The 24,708-nt window shown below is 34.4% G+C and overlaps 1 protein-coding gene and 1 non-coding gene across 2 annotated transcripts; one reads left to right on the forward strand and one right to left on the reverse strand.

Moving 5' to 3' along the window:
* The first annotated feature begins 216 nt into the window (after positions 1–216).
* On the forward strand, positions 217–323 carry LOC115715411 (small nucleolar RNA R71). The gene has a single exon (XR_009687655.1). It is a non-coding gene; the product is annotated as a small nucleolar RNA R71 (small nucleolar RNA).
* Positions 324–4,751: 4,428 nt separating this feature from the next.
* LOC133036860 (uncharacterized) lies at positions 4,752–5,818 on the reverse strand. Its single transcript, XM_061113622.1, has 3 exons — positions 5,500–5,818; positions 5,305–5,418; positions 4,752–4,888 (listed from the first exon to the last, which is right to left on the reverse strand). Exons 1-3 carry the CDS (start codon positions 5,816–5,818, stop codon positions 4,752–4,754), a joined length of 570 nt encoding a protein of 189 aa, XP_060969605.1.
* Positions 5,819–24,708: the final 18,890 nt, after the last annotated feature.

Raw genomic sequence — 24,708 nt, forward strand, 5'->3', positions numbered from 1 at the left:
TTTGTAATGGCATCCACCTCTAGCACACTAGCTACCTTCTTCGTTTGACTTCTTTCAGTTGGCCACTGCTGATTGTTTAGGGCCATCTCCTCCAACAGATCATAAGCCTCATTCGCACTCTTCCTCATAAATGCTCCACCAGCTGCAACATTTATAAGAGTTCTAGTGTTACCAACCAGCCCGTTGTAGAAGTTGTGAACCAGCATCCACTTCTCAATACCATGATGAGGGCACTTTCTGATGAGATCCTTGAACCTCTCCCAAGACTCATGGAGAGATTCATTATCCTACTGACAGAAGTTGTTGATTTCTCCTCGCAACTTGGCAGACTTTGCTGGAGGAAAGAACTTTGACAGAAATTTTGTTGCCAAGTCATTCCATGTGGCTATGGAGTTTGGTGGCAAGGAGTTCAACCAACTCTTGCCTTGTTCTCTCAACGAAAATGGAAACAATCTCAGACGGATGGCATCATCACTAACTCCATTGACTTTGAAAGTCTCACATAGTTCCATGAAGTTTGATAAATGCAGATTGGGATCTTCAGAAGGGAGTCCACCAAACTGGACTGAAGACTACACCATTTGAAGTATGGCAGGCTTGATTTCGAAGTTGTTAGCATCCACTATCGGTGGCCTGATGCATGACTGAACCCCCGTAAGAGTTGGGAGGATATAATCTCTCAAGCTACGGCCATTAGCTTAGTCTTCAACGGCACATCCGTTATTACCATTGTTTCCTCCATTATTTGCAACATTGGCGTTGTCAGCCATGATTTCTAGTGTTTCAGCAGGTGCTGAAACTCTCTCTTTCCTTTTGTTCCTTCTGTTTCTCCTACAAGTCTTCTCAATTTCAGGGTCAACGGGCAATATGATTCCTTGCCCTTGACGCGTATACACTCAGAATTCCTAAGATAGATAAAACAGTATTGCAAGAAATAGATTAGAAATTTAGCAAGAGAAATAAACCAAAGTAGAAGTTAGTATAATTTTGTGTAATATCAATCTTTATACAATTCCACGGTAACGGCGCCAAAAACTTGTTACGAAAATTACTAAATACTACGCAAGTGCACGCAATCAAGTAGTATACTCACGCAAGTGAGGTCGAACCACAGGGAATTGGATAAAGTACTACTAAATTATACTTATGATTCTATTTGGCAAGTCAATAGTTTTTATGATTGAAAAAGAATGAAAGTAACTCAGAAAGCTTAAATAACACAAGCGAAAGTTGAGCAAGATGAGATAATAGGGAGGAGAATCCTGTTGTTTGTTTACCCAATTTTTAATGCCTATTTGCTATCCTTTTCTTGAAGTGAATGACAGATTATAAATTAACCTAACTCTTTTCTCTAATTAATCTCTTAATTAAACTAACATGAAATCAGCATTAAGCAATAATCTACTTGTCACATAAGTCATGTGAATACTATCGTTTCACATAGAACATCGATTATCCAATTTTAGCATTCTCAATTCTCACATTTCAGATTTTGAATTGAGATCATAGAACATGCAGAAGGTGATCAAGCTTACACATGGAATTAAACACAAATATAGATAATTTCACAATCAAGAATGGAGGAATGGCAATTAATCATTAACTAGGCAAAAACATTAAACAACCATCATCATCCTCCCTAAATGGGAAATTTAGTTCATAATTAAATCCATGACCATTCCTATAACAATATTCAGCATAAAGAAATTAAAAAGGAATAGAGAAAGAAACTATTGGTGGAATGAATCTAGATCTTCACTTTGATTTCCTCTGCTCTTCTTGCCGCTTTCTATAGTGTTTTAGGTCTCCAAATCGCTTCCCCTCATTTCCAATCGCAGTTTTCTATTTATATCTGACTTTTTGGGTTCGTCGGACAAAAATACCCCCGATCGTACGGACTCTCGCCGCGACCACAAGATGCCTCGCCGCAGCCAGATGAGCTTCTGAAAACCACGTTCTGTAATGGACTTTATGGCCGCGGCGAAGGGGTATCTCGCCGCGGCGACTGGGACGGCCAAAATCATCACTTCTGTCTTTGAGTTATGGTCGCGGCGACAATGATCTAGCCGCGGCCAGAAGTGCGTCAAGCCTAAAATTGGTGTTCTTGACTCTGCTTGCCTTTTATTGCACTTTTGCATCCCGAGGCCTCCATTACTCTGAAGAACGTGAAAACATAGAAAACAAGCATAATTCCGTCCTAAAACAACGAAAAGCGAACATAAAGTTGATCCAAAATATAGGCTAAAAATAGCCTAACATTGGTCTAGTGTGGCTCGAACATGTACAAGCACCGCCAAGCTCTCGCACTCATGGCTGGTCAGAGACAGATTTACCCTTTGTGCAGTAGAGCACCCGTGAGCCAAGCCCAGCAAGACAGTAAAATATCAATAATCATAACCATCATAAGCACATATACAATAATGCCATTCATATTTGTCTATTTAATATAGACCCGCATGTTACGCTCACACGCCTATTTATGTATATGTGGCATAGACCCATGTGTTACACTCACACTCTAAATACAATAAGGCCTTATAACGGTTCATCTCGGTTCTAGTTACCGAGTCCAACCCAATTATGCCTTGAATGCATAATCCTTAATCTCAATACATACATAACATGTCATAGCATTTACACATTGATAATCACTAGGGTAATAACCCTAGGCCATTAAATAGCTCATTTTAGGGTAATAACCCTAACCCCGATTTCTAATTACTTTTAATTATCATATTCAATATAAGCACCACCATGCATAGCTCTATGTGTTAAATACTATCTTACCTGATGTCCTGCAAATGTGGAGATTCCAAATCCCCGGGTGCTCCTGACCAAATGTCAGTAATTCTAGTCAAGACTTCTAGAATTCACACGTATAGGGTTAGTCAGTAAATCAACTTCCACAAAATATAAAATTGACATTCAAATTATAGATAATCACATAGAGCTTGGAACGAGCTTTCTAACAATATAAAGAACGTCCCAAACGGAGTCCCCAGTCAAAAATTATGGTGAAAATAAAAACCCAAAAAAAAAATAATAAACTGCCAATACCATGGTCGCGACCAGACCTGGGATGGTCGCGACTAGAGCCCAAACAGGGGACTCACCCTCTCTAGTTAAGCGCTAGGCCGTGCCCATTGGGTTTAAAAACCCAAATAACCCAATTTTCAGCTTCAAAAATAAGCCAAATTCACACCTAATTCAACCAAAACATGCATATAACCTCAAAATCATCCCCAAAGATTCATAGATATCAAAACAGAGTATTTAGGGCACATAATTCAAGCTTAAACCACAGCCAACATACACTAAAGCTCAAGATAGCAACATACTAGCTAGGCTCCAAACCTTGAGCTCAATATCACACTTAACTTTGCACAAATTGAACTGAAAATTCAGAGCTATTAAACTGATTAAAAACATCCATAAAATCCCTACAATCCTCTCAAAAACTTACTCCAACACAATATTCAAGGATTAACAACACAACTAACAAAAAACATCAAAATCCAACTAATCCTCCACATACATGTACACCAAGAGAAATATCACCAAAAATCATACTTTCAAAACCTAAATTCATCAACAAACAAAAATCACAATAATAGGAAATTACCTCAAGCCCTAAGCAAGAAAATCAAGCTTAGTCACCTCCAAAAACCCAAGCTTGAACATCAACAAAAATCCAATATGGAGAGGATGCAACAATTGAAAGCAATTAAAAGAGAGAGGTAAAGAAGGGGGGTTCGGTTCTTGGCTGAGAAATAACTAGAAAAATGCCTTCCTAATTTTCTTTTGTTGCAAAGTAAATCAAGTGCTCAAAATGACCAATTTGCCCCTAAGGACATATAACACACACATAAATATTCAAAGGCACATAAGTCATTCCATCACATATCATTATTTCAAATAATTTCAGAAAATTCAAATAACAAAAAGATGCCAATAAATAATTGTGAAAATGAATTTCGGCCCCGAATTCGGTTCGGCCCAAAATTCTTAATTGTGACTATACCGCGCCGACCTGTCAGAAAATACCTGAAAAGGACAAAACAAGTATGCTATGTAGTAATATAGTCCATAAGCACACAATTAAACTAAATTCTACAGTTTTACCCTTCTCGGGTTAAAATTACAAAAATATCCCTAGCTCACCAACGGGATTTATTTAACATGTCATTTATTAGATTAATTCACATATAATAGATTATATAATAATATAATCCCAGAATAATACATATTCAACTAGTTAGGGTTCGCTAATCCATTTCCTTAATCTTAGGGTATTACAATTACCCCCTCCTTATAGAAATTTCGTCCCGAAATTTACCTGAACAACTCTAGATATTTCTGCTGCATATCCGTCTTGAGTTCCCAGATGCCTCTTCTACTTTACTGTTCCTCCATAATACCTTTACCAACGCAATTGTCTTGTTTCTCAAGACTTTCTCTCTTCTATCAAGTACTTACGCCGATTGTTCCTCATATGATAGATCTGGCTACAGTTCCAATGATTCATAACTCAGAAAATTCGACGGGGCTGAGACATACTTCCAAAGCATCGAAACAGTGAACACATCATGTATAACTGCCAGCGCTGGAGGCATAGCCAACTTGTACGCTACCTGCCCTATCCTCTTAAGGATTTCAAAACGTCCAATGAACGTCGGGCTAAGCTTTCCTTTCTTACCAAAGTGCTTAATGCCTTTCATAGGCGATACCCGGAGAAACACCACATCTCCAATCTAAAAATCAATATCTCGCCACTTTGGATCGACATAACTTTTCTGTCTGCTCTGAGCCATGAGCATTCGCACTTGAATTTTATCAACTGCCTCACTTGTTCTCTGAACAGCCTCAGGACCTAAGAACTTTCTTTCACCTACTTCATCCAAGTGAATAGGTGATCTACACTTTCTTCCATATAAAAGTTCATAAGGGGCCATCCCGATTGTTGCCTGATAGTTGTTGTTGTACGAGAACTCGATCAGGGGAAGGTACTTTACCCATGATCCTTCAAAGTCAAGCACACATGCCCAAAGCATGTCTTCTAAGATCTGAATAGTCCTCTCGGACTGTCCATCTTTCTAAGGATGAAATGTTGTGCTGAACTTTAACTGAGTACCCATAGCTCGATGCAGACTCTCCCAGAATCTTGATGTAAACTTCAGATCTCTATCCGAAATAATGGATTTTTGGACACCATGAAGACGAACAATTTCTCTAACACATAACTCAGCATACTGATCAATGGAGAAGTTCATTCGAACAGGTAACAAGTGCGCTGACTTAGTAAACCTGTTATGACCCACACAGAGTCGTACTGTCTTGTAGTTCTAGGCAATCCAACCACAAAGTCCATAGCAATATCTTCCCATTTCCACTTTGAGATATTCAGTGGCTGCAGCAACCCTACAGACCTTTAATGTTCAGCTTTCACTTGCTGACAAGTTTAACACTTAGCAACATAGTCAGCAATATCATTCTTCATGCCTGGCCACCAAAACATGGCCTTGAAGTCTTGATACATTTTCGTTGATCCTGGATGAATTGAGTAAGGAGTCGTATGAGACTCATTCATGATTTCTCTTTTAATGTCATCATCCATAGGCATACAAACATGATTCATAAATCGTAGCATTCCCGTATCATCCACTCTAAAGTCACTAGTTTTCCGAGCCAAAACCCTATCTCGAGATTTCACTAACTCTCGATCTTGCAGTTGTGCTTCTCTAATTCGCTCCAATAGAGTAGATTTCAGGGTAATATTAGCCAATTGCCCCACAACCAACTCAATTTTAGATTGGGTCATTTCATCTGCTAACTGCTGGGAGATCTGTTTCACTATATTTATCTAACTCTAGCCTTTTTCTACTCAAGGCATTAACAACAATGTTGGCCTTACTAGGGTGATAAAGGATCTCACAATCATAATCCTATACCAACTCTAGCCACCGTCTCTGTCTCATGTTCAGGTCTCTCTAGGTGAAGAAGTATTTCAGACTTTTATGATCAGTGTATATCTCACACTTCTCGCCATATAAGTAATGCCGCCAAATCTTTACCATAAGTACTACTGCTGTGAGTTCTATGTCATGAGTAGGGTACCTCTGCTCGTACTCCTATAACTGCCGAGAAGCATAGGCTATTACTTTTCCAGCTTGCATAAGAACACAGCCCAGACCCTGTCTCGAGGCATCACAATAGACAACAAACTTTTCCTTATCTAAAGGAAGAGTTAACCCTAGAGCGGTAATTAAGCGCTACTTTAACTCGAGAAAACTTTTCTCACACTGATCAGTCCAAACAAGCTTCAAGTTCTTTCGGGTAAGCTCCTTTAAGGGTACAAAAATCTTTGAAGAACCCTCAACGAACTGACAATAATACCCAGCTAAACCTAAAAAGCTTCTAACTTTAGTAGCCGATTTCAGTGTTGGCCAATCCCGAATAGCTTCAATCTTGGCTGGATCAACCATGATCCCATCTTTATCCACTATGTGCCCCAAGATAGAGACACGAGATAACCAGAACTCGCACTTTTTGAACATAGCGTACAGCTTGTGATCTCGTAACTGTTGCAACACCGATCTGAGATGTAACTCATGTTCCTCTTCTGATTCAAAATAAACCAAGATGTCATCGATAAACACGATCACACATCTATCCAGGTAATCCTTGAATAGTCGATTCATGAGGTCCATAAATATCGCTGGGGGGTTGGTGAGTCCAAAAGACATCACTAGAAATTCATAATGTCCACACTAAGTATGGAACGCAATTTTTGGGATGTCTTCCTCTCGAATTTTTAGTTGATGATCACCTGAGCAAAGATCGATCTTGGAGAAGATTGTTTTCCGCTTAAGTTGATAAAAAAGATCGTCAATTTGAGGTAAAGGATACTTGTTCTTAATGGTAAGCTTGTTCAACTCTCGGTAATCAATACACATTCGGAGTGACCTATTTTTCTTCTTCACAAATAAAACCGGAGCACCCCAAGGAGAGTAGCTCGGTCTAATGAATTCTAGATTCAATAACTCTTACAATTGGATCTTTAATTCTTTCAATTCCGGTGGAGCCATTTGATACGGTGCTTTTGATACTGATCCGCTCTCGGAACTAACTCAATTACAAATTCAATCTCCCGAGTAGGTGGCAATCCCGGTAAATCTTCTGGAAAAATGTCAAGGAACTCGCATACCAATCTTGTATTTTTAGGTCCATATGTCACAGGTTGGCTGGTATCCACTGCGCTGACTATGAATCCCAGACAACCTCTCCTCATCAGATCTTTAGCTTTCAAAAATGTTATTCTTGGTATGCGTGTCCCCTGAACTTTACCCACAAACACTACTGGATTAGTACTATCAGGCTCAAACACTACCATCTTCCGCTTGCAGTCGATCGTTGCCCCATACTTAGACAGAAAATCCATTCCCAGGCTTATGTCAAAATCAGACAGTTGTAACTCTATCAGATTGGCGGTTAATTCACAACCGTCAATCCAAAAAGACAAAGATCGAATCCACCTAATGGATACTATAAGGTCTCCTGAAGGTAACAGGGTAGCAAACCCCAAAGCATATATCACATGGTTTATGGAAACTTTCAATTACTCTACTCGACACATAAGAATGAGTAGCTCCCGAGTCAAACAATACAGTATAGGAACATCCATTTATAGATAACTGACCTGTTACCACTAACGGACTAGCATCAGCATCAGCCTTAGTCATGGTAAAAAGTTGTCCCGGGTTCTGTTGTATTCTTCTTCGGCTCCTCTTTCTTAGCCTGAGGATAATCTCGAATAAACTGGCCCACCATGCCACACTGGAAACAAGTCTTGGCCAGACATTCACCCTGATGATGTTTCTTACATTTCGAACACTCAGGATAAGATCGAAATGAAGATCCGTGGACCTGACGGCCACCTCTGTTTCCTCCAAACTTTTTGTTACCCCCTAATGTTCTGAAAGCATCAGCCTTCCGTTTGTGATTAGGGTTACCGTCGTCAGTCCCCTTACTAATATTACCACTTGGAGGAGGATTCGATGTCGTGGCGGCATCCTTTGTTACATGTTGCTTAGCCTCCTCAGCAATTAAGGCTAGCTCAACCATTTTCTTGTACAAAATGTCATGAGTAGTGGTAATCTTCAAGTGCCGACTGATTGTGGCATTCAGTCCTCTCACATATTTCTGTTTCCTGGTGAAATCTGTAGGCACCAAATCACTAGCAAATTGGGACAACCGATCAAACTCCATAGTGTATTCGGCCACAGACATTTTCCCCTAAGTCATTTTTACAAAGTCCTCCATATGTGAGGTCCTCACAACGATGTTATAAAATTTTTCCTCAAACATACTCTTGAACTCTTCTCGAGTCATCACACTAACATCACGAGTCAGTCCCACTATATCCCACAAGACATGGGCATGATCTTGTAACATAACAGCTGCACAATTTACTCTCTCTGTTCCCGTCACCCCCATATTATCAATGATATGGGTGATTGTACCCATCCACTACTCAGCTTTAATTATATCAGTACCTCCTAGAAAAGTTGGAGGTTGTAGCTTCACAAACTACTCAAACACTGAATCTCTATGCGGCAACATAAACCCCTGGTTACCCACCACTGGTACAGAAGCTGGTGGTAACACTTGCTGAACAGGGGCAGCCGGTGCCGGTTGCCTTAATCAATGCAGTTCTTCCTCTTGATGAAGTACGATACCTCGCATTTCTTGAAACATCTGCTGCCAGTCAGCAGGCGGATTAGCATTGCCAACCCCCGCATTATCCCCCAGATTCTGCGGAGGCGCAGGTGGTGCCGGTGGATTGGTCTGGTCTACACCAGGCTCTACTTGCTTGCCTTGTGGTCTAAATGATTGTGGAGGGCCCATTTCTACAAGTACCCTTGTAATTAACAGCCCTAGCGAGTTAAGCACCAATACCACACTTATGCACTTATTGCCTTAAACCCTAACTCGACTATTTCATTACAATTAAATAAACATTTATCATATAACATTCTAAGCATGACATCATATATCACATAAATACTCTAGATGCTCACATACAACCTAAAATGGAAAGCGGTAAATAAGTAATCACATAAGCAATAAAGCGTTTACTCTCAACACTTAGTACACCACGAGTTGAGCTTGTCTCTGACGATGACTGTACATGTTCTCCCGGTCTACAGGAAGTTTGAAAACCTTGGCACTCTGATACCAAACTGTAAAGCCCTAATAATTAGGCATGCTACGCTAACCAATAAAGAAACCCTAATCCCCTAATTCGGGATTACTAGATAAATAAGCGCGAGAAATTTAAACTTTTATCTAAAACAGAATGAAAATAAAACTTGTAATAACTTCAAACATTACCATCAAAAGTGATATATTTCGGGCTCCCAAAAATATTTTACAAAATATTACAAGTTTTTTTCACTAGGGAACCTAAGCGGCAAAATTAGAGTTATAAAAGTGCATCACTGGTAGAACCCAACCCGCTTGCTCTAGTATGGCCCGAACATGTACAAGCACCGCCAAGCTCTTGCACTCATGGCTGATCAGAGACAGATTTACCCTTTGTGCAGTAGAGCACCCGTGAGCCAAGCCCAGCAAGACAGTAAAATATCAATAATCATAACCATCATATCACATATACAATAATGCCATTCATATTTGTCTTTTTAATATAGACCCGCGTGTTACGCTCACACGCCTATTTATGTCTATGTGGCATAGACCCACGTGTTACACTCACACGTCTAAATACAATAAGGCCTTAGAATGGTTCATCTCGATTCTACTTACCGAGTCCAACCCGATTATGCTTTGAATGTGTACTCTTTAAACTCAATACATACATAACATGGCATAGCATTTACACATTGATAATCACTAGGGTAATAACCCTAGGCCATTAAACTGCTCATGTCAGGATAATAACCCTAACCCCGGTTTCAAATTACTTTCAATTATCATATTCAATATAAGCACCACTGTGCATAACTCTACGTGCTAACTAATTTCTTACCTGATGTCCCGCAAACGTGGAGATTCCAAATCCCTGGGTGCTCCTGACCAAGTGCAGGTAATCCTAGTCACAATTTCTGGAATTCACACGTATAGGGTTAATCCCTAAATCCACTTTCACAAAATATAGAATTGATATTCAAATTATAGATAATCACATAGAGCTTGGAACGAGCTTTCCAACGATATAAAGAACGTCCCAAACGGAGTCCCGAGTTAAAAGTTATGGTGAAAACAAAAGCTTAAAAAAAATAATAAACTGCCAATACCATGGTCGCGGCCAGACCTGCGATGGTCGCGACTAGAGCCCAAATGGGGGACTCACCCTCTTTGGTTAAGCGCTAGGTCGTGACCATTGGGTTTAAAAACCCAGAAAACCCAGTTTTCAGCTTCAAAAATTAGCCAAATCCACACCTAATTCAACCAAAACATGCACATAACCTCAAAATCATCCCCAAAGATTCATAGATATCAAAACAGAGTATTTAGGGCACATAATTCAAGCTTAAACCACAGCCAACATACACCAAATCTCAAGATAGCAACATACTAGCTAGGCTCCAAACCTTGAGCTCAATATCACACTTAACTTTGCACAAATTTAACAGAAAATTCAGAGCTACTAAACTGATTAAAAAAATCCATAAAATCCCTACAAGCCTCTCAAAAACTTACTCTAACACAATAATCAAAGATTAACAACACAACTAACAAAAAGCATCAAAATCCAACTAGTCCTCCACATACATGCACTGTTGGAAATTATTTTACCAGGATCTTAGATCTACTCACAAGTATGTTTATTAACATCCTAAATATGAACTTTCTAAAACGATGAAATAAACACATATAAAGTTTAGGAAACCTTACATTGGGTGCAGCGGAATATAATGACTCCTTCCGTTCAGATATCTAGCCCTTGATTCCTTTCTGTAGCAGAGCATTATCAATATCTGAACCTGGATCTCTTTCTCTGAATCTTTGATGCTGAAACTCCTTTTGCTGATGATCTTTCTTCACGATCTTCCTCACTATGATTGAGGTATCACTTGATGTGTGTGGGCACTACTCATACACTAAGGATTTCGAAATTCTAAGGAAGAAGAGAGAGAGTGGTCAGGTAAAGATAGGGAGAGAGAAGGCTCAGTTTTTTCTGGTTCAGAAAGTCTGAAGAAAAGTGTAATTTTCCTGAAGCCTTCACTATCTATTTATAGCATTCCACTAGGGTTAGATTTGAATTATATGGCATTAAAATAATGAAAAAATCAACTTAAAATAGCTACAAAGGTGGCCGGCCATACACTTAGTGGATTGGGCCTTGCTTTTTGCAATTTTGCAATTTTAACACCTTTTGTATCTGATTTTCTCAAAAATGCCAATTTCCTAATTCAAACATTTAAATGCCAATTCTAACTATTTAATAACTATAAATAATTATTAAATAATATTGTCATTTATCATATTTATTAATTGAACCATAAAAAGTATCATAATTAACAAATATGCCCCTATAAACTCTTTCTTTACAATTTCGCCCTTACTTAGTGAAAATTTCACAAATAGACATAGTCTAATTCGTGAATTATAATTGATTGATCAAAACCAATTACATGAGTCTTACAACCAATATTATCTCAACTAGTGGGGGGACCATGGGTCTATATAACCGAGCTTCCAATAAGTAGATCAAGAATTTATTACTAAAATTCACTAACTTATTAATTCTTCATTGAATCCACGCATAGAACTTAGAATTGCACTCTCAGTTATATAGAATGCTCTATATGTTCCACCATATAGACACATCATTAGTTATCCATTGTTATAATCCTAATTTGATCAATGATCCTCTATATGAATGATCTACACTGTAAAGGGATTAAATTACCGTTACACCCTACAATGTATTTATTCCTTAAAACACTTGACCCCGTATAAATGATATTTCAGCTTATGTGAAATGAGTACTCCACCATTTATGTTCGTTTGGTCAAGCTCGAAGGAGATCATCCTTTGCTTACTATTCGCCAGATAGAAGCTATAGATTCCATGTTTATGATAGCGCTCCCACTCAATTGCACTACCGTGTTCCCAAAATGTACGTATCACCCTGACCTAAAAGTAGGCTTAACTAACAAATCAAAGAACACGAATAGCCTTTCAAGATTGAGCCTAATCATAACAGGATTAAGAACATTTGATCTAGGATCAAATAGGCGATATTGACTTGAATAGATATTACGGTAAGTTTAATAAATCTAAGTCAAAGTTCAATATCGGTCCCTTCCGATGCATACTCCATGCATCCAACCTGAGCTTTACTTTAACCAATGCTCTGGAAAGAACATAGCACTTCTCCAAATGCAAGTAAACTCTGTTGTAGATTATCATATCGCAAAACCCTATGTCTGATAAATCTAGGAAACTTTATTCACATAGTCATGTTTACTTTCCAATGTGTTGACGGCACAATAAACAGGATCAAGTATGTGAAAAGGGTTTCAGATGAATTCATACATTATGTACATATAATCATGAAATAAATCATGTGAACCATGCAACATTAAATGTTATTTTTGATCTATATTAATAAGTAAATCTGATTATATTGAAATGAGTTTTATTTAGGGCATAAAACCCAACAAACTCCCACTTGCACTAATATAAAACAAAAAGTGCGTTTCAAATAATCTCAACACCTTGATATACAAATCAAGTGTAGTAGTAGTAAACTCCTCGTAATAGGATCTGAAAGGTTGAATTAACCACAACCTTTTCTCCACCATTACTCTTCCTTTAATCACAAAATCATTGATAATGTGAAATTCCTCTCTATATGTCTACTCTCTTGGGATACTGGATTCTATACCTTTGGCAACTACTTTTGGTTAATCAAAGAAATTAACACTAGTAGTTTAAGGCAATTTGGAATGGTGCCAAAGATGTATAGAACTTTCCTTAGACCGAATAAGTACCTTTCTGCAAACTTTAACATTCGGCCTCTCTGGTAGACCTAGAGACTTCAGATAGGTTTTTACACTTCTCCAAAATCACTATTCCACCCCCAGAGTAATCACCATCTTATCAGAAAGATTTTCTAGCACAAAGGCAAATTTCGAAATCTGATATGGTGTAGTCTAAGAGTTTTAAACACACCCTTATAGACTAACATATAGTTCCTCTTCTTAATCTTAAAATTTACTTGATTGTCTTCCAATGTTCTTCTCCTGGATTAATCTGATACCTACTCATTACTCCCACTCAACAGCAGATGTCTGGTCTAAGGCATACAAAAGCATATCTAAGACCTCTCACTGTTGATATAAGAAATTCTTTCATGGCTTTATCTTTTCTGGAATAGTTGAGACTTTTCGTTAGATAAAATCTATGCCTAAGAAGTTGTGAAGCTTCTATAGATTGCCATTAGAAAGAAAATGCTTCAGCATCTTACTAAAGTAAGTTGCTTGCATTAGAGTAAGTAATTACCAGGTATACCACAAGCCATAGGTTTAGATAAACTCAAACCTATAATACTAGGAACAGGAAGTTTTGTTAAGTCCATTGAATGGACTTATTAACTAAAATTTCCTTTTATGTCCTTGTAATAGAAAACTTTAGGTTATTCCATGTGAATGGATTAAACCATAGTTCTATTGGCTTTCTTCTTAGTTTCTTATCTTGACAATCCATTACTTGTTTAAACTCACAATGGATTTTAATCACTAGTGTCTCCCAAGTCATAAGAAGGTGAGTTCCTAGAAACTCTCCCACTACGACAAGGCACCGTGAATTATGTCTAAGAAAACTAAATGGTATTGATCTCTTCGGTTGTGACAAGACAACAGAGGCAGTGGGATCATCATATGTTATATAAGATGATAGAACACTTTTGGAATCAAGAATTAAATATCTCCTTTATTTGCTACTTGTTTTTCAGACTTAGTCATTTTCTTAGAAAAGTAGTATTTGTTTGAACAAACACTTTCTTATCTATTGACAATGGGATGGTCCACCCCTAATCACTTAGAATAGCTAACAAACCATGGTTAATGGTTCTAGCTTTTCTTAAGATTTTGATTAGGTCATCCATGAATCTAGTAATGATTTACATTAAGTAGCCAACCATTACACCATTCTGAAATTGTATTACCATAGAAGGATTTAGGCAACGACTAGTAACTAATCATCAACATGCAACTCGAAATTTCTGGGGAGGTAAGTTTGGATATAATTCAAAAATCAATTTAATGATCTTTGAACTGCATATCTATTAACTATTTCTCCACCCCTATCAGTTCGCAAGATCTTTAACCACATACCTTAATGGTGTTTAACCATTGCTAGAAATTAATGAAATTTTTCAAACATTTCAAATTTCTTGCTAAAAGGTATAATCTAGAGTGATCGTTTTTAGAATACGACGAAAAACTCATATCCACCCCTGAATGTACATCCATCTGCAAATGAGATGAACTTACTTTCACTGGATATAGGCATATTAACTCTTTGCAGAGATTGATCTTGTCAAATCCACTATGAACAAGATACAAATGCCATAGATTAAAAAAAATGTGGTAGTGTCTTTTTGATGACATAGGTTTAGTTACATCAAAGAGTTCTTAGAATAGTCCAAGTGGATCCTGGTCACAGAATACCTAACTCATATTCCATACAGTTTTAATCCATTAATAGAAGATGGATATTAAACACTTGAGAAAGTGTAACTGTATTGTATTTGGAATTAGAAATATAAGAAAATTTCTGTTTGGATTCTAAAATTAAAGTCAAAGACTTAAATTCAACCAAATATAATGAGTAATTCTTTCTTGGACCACCACTACGAATACAAACTCTAAGTTAGATTTGCCCATACAAGTAGGAGATTTCTAAGATTGAGGATTTATATCAATTGGGAATAGAATTTCGGGATTATAATCATATGCGTCATTTAATTTCTTAAGAGAAAATATAGAATGACATGAAATGATTTATAGACCATTCATCCAATGATATGTTTTGAAGCTAATTCGAAATGAATAAGCTAAGAGGAATTAGGATAATTTCGTTTAAAATAAGAATCCAACGATGCTTCGATTAGCGAAAGTCAAAGTAATCTTATTTATACAATCTTCTTGTTTCATATCGTAAAAATACTAGTCTAAGGTGTCATCAATTGATGAACAGCTAGATGTCGCATATACAATATTTATCTTTCGAGATATAACACTATTATGTATGTCTAATGGTGAAAATCCACTAGGGATTTATCTCATTAGATAAACAAGCCAAGTTAGACCAACAATGAAGATTCGAAATTAAACTACAACTTAATAACAGAAAATAACATGGTTCAATATAAATTCATACATAATTCAGAAATTATAAACATATAGCAAGTAGGAATGACAAGTGAAAATACTAAAACTTACAATCCTAAATAATTTCCAAGGTTTTCAACAAACTGATATCAGTGTCCCGTTTAGGCGAGAGTCAAAGCTACCATTCATTGAATAGAGTTGTCAGCTCGTCTAAAATGTTAAACATTCTAGCAACCTTTTATTCAATCAAGATTGGAATTCTGCGTTGTCCCGTTTAGGCGAGAGTCAAGGCAATTCTATCTTATGAGCTTCCACCATTGTTTCATAATTTGCAAGTCAAGTATGGTCGCCACCATTAGGGTGATCCATACCATACAAAACACTTACAAACTACTTATCATGCGAGGTTAAACGGTGCGAAATTGCTAATGAACGTTCCTCCATTAGGGAGGATTACTCACTAAAACAAACGCGGTGTAAAACCCACAATGGAGATCGAATGTCTTAATAATAAAGCTCATTATTTAAAAAGAGTTGTATTTTCTTTTATTCTCTTTATTTATTCTATTTATTTTAAATATATATTTATTTAATTAAAATTTCCAATTGAGAATGAAAAATTCTAAATATAAATTTTAATTTAATATTTATAAATTTTACTTAGATGGATGTGAAAATAACATGAATTATTTCCATCTTAGTAATAATTTCCAATAAATATTTAGAAAATATTCAATTTAAGTTGTTACAAAATTAATTTAAATTAATTTACAACTCAAATTTTATTTTCTATAAATATATATTGCATTTCGAAAAATTAAAGTATATAAGAATACAATTTTCGAAAAATGCATATAAAAAATAAATCCTGGAAAAATTATTTTAATTTAATGTTGGCCCAAAATTAATTAATAAAATTAATTTACAGCAAAAAATATAATTTTCCTATTTAATTAAATATATAAGAAAAATTTCAAATATTTAAGTATGATGATGAAAATCAACTTAAATATTAATTTTCTATTTAATTAAATACACTATAAAAATACTTCAAGCAAAAATATCATCTATCTAGATTTTCCATTGACTAATTAATTCAATTTCTAATAATATACTTTAATTTAATTTATTTTAAATTAATCAATAAATAGAAAAATCATTGATTTAAGTTGATCCAAGAATTAATTAAAATAAATAATTAATTTACAACTTAATCTATTTTTCAAGATAAAATTCGAAATTCTAGCATTTAAGAAATGCAATTTCGAAAATTGATTAATAAAATAAAAAAAAATATTTTGAAAATTATTTAAATTTAGTTGAAAAAATAAATTTCAACTAAAAATAATTTTCTATTTAATTAAATGTCATGAAAAAGAAATATTTAAGTATGATGATAAAAATCAACTTAGATATTTAATTTTCAAATTAATTAAATGTATTAAATTCAAGAAATAAATAATTAAGTGTAGAGAAGGCTTAATTATTAATTTCTAGTTTAATACTAGGAAAAATATACTTAAAATAAATTGTACCAAAATTAATTAAATAATTAATTTCACAATTTATAATATTTTTCCTATTTAATATTAGAAATAATAAGTAGTCTAGAAATAACTATCTAGAAAATATCTTATTTGACTAAGTATCTTTTCCACAAAATTTGAAAAAATATCTAATTTAAGTTGTATTAGAAAAAATCTAGAACTTAAATATTTTTCAAATTTAAATTTAATTAAATATCAAAAATTAAGTTGTAACCACTTAATTTGAAAATATTCCATTTTAAGTTAATATTCGAAAAGATATTAACTTAAAAAATATCTAAAGAATCTTAATAACCAATGCCTAAAATTCCTCAACTGAATTTTGAAATTTTGAATTCAAAAGATATTCAGATTTAAGTTGGTTAGTTGAAGATAACTAAATATCAACTTAAATAGGAATATTTAATGAAAAATTTAAATTAAGTTCCAGAAAGAATCTAGATGGTTATAATTCTATATTTAATTAAATACAAGAAAATACATATAGTTTAGCTTAGAATATAAAATTCTTTAAACTATGATTTTCTAAATTAATTTCAAAATAAATGAAATTAATTATGTTGCTAATCAATTTTAATTAGGCTAAACTAGTGTAATTAACCTAGTACAGTCATTCAAATCAAGCAAATGGGCCTTCACAATTGGGGTGGTTTGTGTGAGGGGGTGCTGGGTTCAGTATGTCGTACCCACTTCTATGGCTCCCAACTCTCACACAAGGCCCAAAAGAGAGGAATTTAACCTTAATAAGAACAACTGTTATTAATTGAATAGGCCCAAAAACTAAATGGGCCTAAATAAATTCTATCAATAACTATGACAATTTATTTTAGCAACATTAACCTATATGCATCTATAATAAAATTAAACACATAGGCTCACACAGGCACACTTTGGATGGGTCTTATCATGTTGCTAGGTCATACACAGATGAAAGAAGATTGTAAATTATACCTGTTACAAATTATTATCTTGACCAAGGGAGCCATCAGATCATTAGATCTGGCAAAAAGTAACCATGGCTATTTGCAATCAAGTAATAATAGGTTTTGAAAACTTACACATAAGCTAAAACATATACTCCTGTAACAAGGTTAGCTGGATAGTTGGATGTAGGATTTATTTAATTTTAAATTAAATATTTAATTTCGAAAATAATTAATTAAATAAAAAAAATTCGAAAATTTTAAAAGAATTTGAAAAAATTCGAAAATTAAAAAAAATAAATAAATTTAAAATTAAACCTACAATTTTAAAAAATTAGGTTCCAACCAACCTAAATATCATTTCAAAAATTTGCTAACTACTTTTAAAAATTAAATGTTATTTTAAAAATAAAAATTAAATAAAAATTAGAAAAGATAAATGAAATATCTTTTCAGATTTTAAATTTAATTTAAATAAATAAAATAACAAAATTTAAAAGTTAGCAAAATATCTTACATCTATTTAAAATTACATGATTATAAATATCTTATTTTAATTTTAAATAAGGTCAAAATATCTAAAAAGATTTAAAAAAAATCTTAAAAGATAAGATATAATTAAAAATATCTTAAAAGATAAGATATTTTAAAAAATATCTTAAAAGATTTTATAAATATCTTATAAAATCTGACCTTAAATTTAAAAAAAAATAAGATATAATCAAATTTAAAAATAAGATAGATTTTTAAGCAAGAAGATAGATACTAATTCTATTCAAATTCAAATTACACTAATATCTTGAATTAAATTTAAAAAATATTAAATTAATTCAAAATGATAATTAGAATTGAATTAGGAATAGTAATAGTATAAATACAAAACTATACAAAAAATTGGAAGTTAATTCCATGAAAAAGCATGAAAAATCGAAGAAAAACAAAAAATTTCGAAACTGTACGGACAGATTTGCGATCGCAGGAAAATATCAGCCCCGATTTTTTCAAATCTTCAAAAAATTATAACTAATTCAAATAAAATCCAAATTAAGTTCTGTAAAAGGCTAACTTGCTTAATTTTTTCCATACTATCCAATAAAAATAATTCCAGAGATAAAATCGCAATTATTTTTCACGAAAATTTCACAAACATCAATCAATCATCAAATAACACTCAATACAACATGATACCATCCAAAAAACATACAAACAATCGTTTTAAAGTCCAAATTTCTTGCAAGTAAATCAATTACCATGGCTCTGATACCAGTTGTTGGAAATTATTTTACCAGGATCTTAGATCTACTCACAAGTATGTTTATTAACATCCTAAATATGAACTTTCTAAAACGATGAAATAAACACATATAAAATTTAGGAAATCTTACATTGGGTGCAGCGGAATATAATGACTCCTTCCGTTCAGATATCTAGCCCTTGATTCCTTTCTGTAGCAGAGCATTATCAATATCTGAACCTGGATCTCTTTCTCTGAATCTTTGATGCTGAAACTCCTTTTGCTAATGATCTTTCTTCACGATCTTCCTCACTATGATTGAAGTATCACTTGATGTGTGTGGGCACTACTCATACACTAAGGATTTCGAAATTCTAAGGAAGAAGAGAGAGAGTGGTCAGGTAAAGATAGGGAGAGAGAAGGCTCAGTTTTTTCTGATTCAGAAAGTCTGAAGAAAAGTGTAATTTTCCTGAAGCCTTCACTATCTATTTATAGCATTCCACTAGGGTTAGATTTGAATTATATGGCATTAAAATAATGAAAAAATCAACTTAAAATAGCTACAAAGGTGGCCGGCCATACACTTAGTGGATTGGGCCTTGTTTTTTGCAATTTTGCAATTTTAACACCTTTTGTATCTGATTTTCTCAAAAATACCAATTTCCTAATTCAAACATTTAAATGCCAATTCTAACTATTTAATAACTATAAATAATTATTAAATAATATTGTCATTTATCATATTTATTAATTGAACCATACAAAGTATCATAATTAACAAATATGCCCCTATAAACTCTTTCTTTACAATTTCGCCCTTACTTAGTGAAAATTTCACAAATAGGCATAGTCTAATTCGTGAATTATAATTGATTATCAAAACCAATTACATGAGTCTTACAACCAATATTATCTCAACTAGTGGGGGGACCATGGGTCTATATAACCGAGCTTCCAATAAGTAGATCAAGAATTAAGCACTAAAATTCACTAACTTATTAATTCTTCGTTGAATCCACGCATAGAACTTAGAATTGCACTCTCAGTTATATAGAATGCTCTATATGTTCCACCATATAGACACATCATTAGTTATCCATTGTTATAATCCTAATTTGATCAATGATCCTCTATATGAATGATCTACACTGTAAAGGGATTAAATTACCGTTACACCCTACAATGTATTTATTCCTTAAAACACTTGACCCCGTATAAATGATATTTCAGCTTATGTGAAATGAGTACTCCACCATTTATGTTCGTTTGGTCAAGCTCGAAGGAGATCATCCTTTGCTTACTATTCGCCAGATAGAAGCTATAGATTCCATGTTTATGATAGCGCTCCCACTCAATTGCACTACCGTGTTCCCAAAATGTACGTATCACCCTGACCTAAAAGTAGGCTTAACTAACAAATCAAAGAACACCAATAGCCTTTCAAGATTGAGCCTAATCATAACAGGATTAAGAACATTTGATCTAGGATCAACTAGGCGATATTGACTTGAATAGATATTACGGTAAGTTTAATAAATCTAAGTCAAAGTTCAATATCGGTCCCTTCCGATGCATACTCCATGCATCCAACCTGAGCTTTACTTTAACCAATGCTCTGGAAAGAACATAGCACTTCTCCAAATGCAAGTAAACTCTGTTGTAGATTATCATATCAGTAAAACCCTATGTCTGATAAATCTAGGAAACTTTATTCACATAGTCATGTTTACTTTCCAATGTGTTGACGACACAATAAACAGGATCAAGTATGTGAAAAGGGTTTCAGATGAATTCATACATTATGTACATATAATCATGAAATAAATCATGTGAACCATGCAACATTAAATGTTATTTCTGATCTATATTAATAAGTAAATCTGATTATATTGAAATGAGTTTTATTTAGGGCATAAAACCCAACATGCACACCAAGAGCAATATCACCAATAATCATACTTTCAAAACCTAAATTCAGCAACAAACAAAAATCACAATAATAGGAAATTACCTCAAGCCTTAAGCAAGAAAATCAAGCTTAATCACCTCTAAAAACCCAAGCTTGAACATCAACAAAAATCCATTATGAAGAGGATGCAACAATTGAAAGAAATTGAAAGAGAGAGGTAAAGAAGGGGGGTTTGATTCTTGGCTGAGAAATAACTAGAAAAATGCCTTCCTAAATTTCTTTTGTTGCAAAGTAAATCAAGCGGTCAAAATGACCAATTTGCTCCTAAGGCCATATAACACACACATAAATATTCAAGGGCACATAAGTCATTCCATCACATATAATTATTTCAAATAATTCAAGAATATTCAAATAACCAAAAGATACCAATAAATAATCCCGAAAATGAATTTTGGCCTCCAACCCGGTTGAGCCCAAAATTCCCAATTGTGATTATACTGCGCCGACTTGTCAGAAAATACCTGAAAAAGGATGAAACAAGTATACTATTTAATAATATAGTCCATAAGCACGTAATTAAACTAAATTCCACAGGTTTACCTTTTTCGGGTCAAAATTACAAAAATGCCCCTAGTTCACCAACGAGGTTTTAACATGTCATTTATCAGATTAATTCACATATAATAGATTATATAATAATGGGTAAATACCATTTTGGACCTTCTATTTTACAAAAGTTACCAATTAGACCCTGTGTTTTGTTAAATGACAAAATGGACCCTGTACTTTCTAAAATAGTACAAATAGGACCCTAAATTGATTTTTTGTCAAAATAAAGTTTAATTATAATCCGATCTAAAAGTGCTATGACAAAACTGTTTACATTTTTTGTATCTGTTCGTATTAAGCATGGTCTTCAAGTTGGTTGTATTAAAAAAAAAGTTGTCAAAAATTAAGTTCAGAGTCCTATTTTTACTATTTTAGAAAATACAGGGTCCATTTTGTCATTTAACAAAACACAGGGTCCAATCTGTAACTTTTGCAAAACACAGGGTCCAAAATGGTATTTACCCTATAATAATATAATCCCATAATAATACATATTTAACTAGTTAGGGTTCGCTAATCCATTTCCTTAATCTTAGGGTATTACACTTAGCGTATAGTGTACATTATACAAACTAAGCATAATAGTTGAATGAACTTGAACAAAGAATAGCGAGGCATCCATCTCACTATGAGAAGGCATACTCATGGTACCTTCACTAATCAGCTTCAGACATATTTCAATGAGATCTACTACTCTGTTGAGTCAGCTCTCTCATATAGAAGCTGACATGCAAATGATGTTGACTGCTGAAGTGCACCTTGTCACCAAGAACTATGATTGTTAGATGGAGTGTTATGTCTTCAATAGCAGAAACAACAATATTTACATTATCAACCTTGAAAAGACATGGGAAAAGCTCCAGCTCACTGTCAGAGTAATTTCTACTATCCCTGCGAGGTGATTCAACAAGATACACTTTGGAGCGTATCTAAATCCACGTCAACATTAACCTGGTAAAAGCGGACAAATCACAACAGTGTGATTTTCAAATAATAGGATGTAATCAAATCCCACAATTTTAGGGGATTATTGTAGTGGGAAATCAATCTGATTGTAATTAACTGCCATCCTATGTAACTATAAATAGGAGCAGGATACAATGAAAAAGGACGGCAAATCCTTGAGGGAAAAAGTCCTAGAATTGTATCAGAAATATCTAATAAGATAGACTCGTGGACTATGCAGAATTTTAACTGCAAAACCGCGTAAAATTTGTGTTCTTTATTTTTTCTTTACTACTTGTTAATGCAGATTTTTGTTAACCAAATTTGAGCCTAACAGTGACAACCGCACACAGAAAAAATAAAGGTTGTAATATAAAAAGTATGAACACACAAGATTTTTTACGTGGTTTTGCAGTTAAAATTCTGCATAGTCCACGAGTCAATCTTATTCACATTTTTGATAGTTTTCTCAGGGCCTTTTTTGTATGAGTTTTTCATCCCCCTTTTTTTTATATCTTACTTACCACTATTTATAATTACATAGTAGGCAGTTAATTACAAAGTTGACTGTAATCTTTTTACAACAATTATCCCCTAAAATTATGGGGTTTGATTACATATCACATAGTGTAAATACTGTTATTATTTGAAAATCGTACAGTTGTGATTTTCTCACTTTTACTGGGTCAAAATGATCGTGTGTTTTAACACATTAATTGTTACGTCCGAAAATGTCTCGACAGGGGCTTGGTTCCTGTGACCGTAATAGTGAGCTAGAGCCTTTTTCTTTATCCTTCTAAGGTCAACGAAGTATGCCTTCTCGCTTCTTTGTGACGATCGTGGTTCTTATTAACAAATAGTTCTTCGAGGCTCGTTTGACTGTTAGCTTCTGACTCGTCAGGTTTGTAAGCCTCACTGAGAAGATTTCTGAAGTAAACTGGGGGAAGTTACAGGAATGAACCTTCCCATAGCGAGATAGACACCTCGCTTATTGGGTCTCGTGCCAGCCTGACTGTTATACTTTGTTTGTACGTTATACACGAAGTGTTTCCGCAGTCGATATGCACCGCTTTCGTCTACCTAGATGTAACGTACTTGATGCCTCGCTAACGACATATGGTTTCTCGTTATTATACTAAGCAATAGTCTGTATATCTTTTCCTCGCATAAACTTTACAGTCAGCGGGTTGTGAATGTACTCTTCTACTTACGCAATTAATGAGTTATTCCATAAAAATTGACATCATCGATCCGTATTCCACACGTCTTCCACTGAGATGGTAGCCGAATTTTGAGTATAACAATTGCCCCTTAAAAAATTCTTTTTTAGTAATAAGTACTTTTTAATAATTATAGAGAGTATTTTTGTCATAATCCATTTTTGAAAAAATGCCTCCTTTGATTTTGGCAGATGTAAGGTTTCAAGGGTCATTATGAGCCGTCTTCTCATCTTCTGTCCCACTCCCAACCGTTAAATTTCCTAACATTTAGCCTTCTTATTACTGGACTTCGTGTATAAAATGGTGGCTTAAGCCTGCCATATTTCACGCACTTCTGGTTTTTTGGTGAGATCCATTTTGAGATTGGATCATTATTCTCTCGTCAAGATGTCTCATCTGAGTTCAGAAATTTGTTCCTCTACATTCATAACACCAAAATTTGCCAACTACCTCTCTTTTCTAGGTGATATTGAATTGAATAGATATAACGGTAAGTTTATTATATCTAGTCCAAGTTCAATATCGGTCCCTTCTGATGCATACTCCATACATCCAACCCAAGCTTACTTTAACCAATGCCCTAGAAAGGACATAGCACTTATCCAAGGTGCAAGTAAACTACGTTGTAGATTATCCTATCAGTTAAACCTTGTGTACTGATAAATCATAGGAATATATTTAATCACACAATCTTGATTATTTTCCACTGTGTTGACAACACAATAAACAAGAATATCAGTGCGATAAGGATTTGGATGAATTTATAAATTAAATAAGTAAATAAATGATCACATGAACCAAATAACACCTTAAACAAGTAATGGAATTAAATCTGTTTCTTTATTGATAATTGAAAAAGATTACATTGAAATAAAATTTTATTTAGGGCACAAAGCCCAACTGTGAGCGCACACAAATTGTTCATGATCAGGAGTTATTTTCACCCACGGTTGTTG

This window comes from Cannabis sativa, chromosome 4 (genome assembly GCF_029168945.1).
Source record: "Cannabis sativa cultivar Pink pepper isolate KNU-18-1 chromosome 4, ASM2916894v1, whole genome shotgun sequence".
NCBI classification, from domain to species: domain Eukaryota; kingdom Viridiplantae; phylum Streptophyta; class Magnoliopsida; order Rosales; family Cannabaceae; genus Cannabis; species Cannabis sativa.

What these genes read in the sequence shown, in the direction of transcription:
- LOC133036860 (XM_061113622.1), bottom strand. Translation starts at nt 5,818, where the DNA reads ATGACCCAATCTAAAATTGAGTTGGTTGTGGGGCAATTGGCTAATATT. An exon ending in GGCCATGTTTTGGTGGCCAG is followed by an intron (nt 5,419 to 5,499) that starts GCATGAAGAATG and finishes AAAGGTCTGTAG; the next exon opens with GGTTGCTGCAGCCACTGAAT. An exon ending in CTCTGTGTGGGTCATAACAG is followed by an intron (nt 4,889 to 5,304) that starts GTTTACTAAGTC and finishes TGGATGAAGTAG; the next exon opens with GTGAAAGAAAGTTCTTAGGT.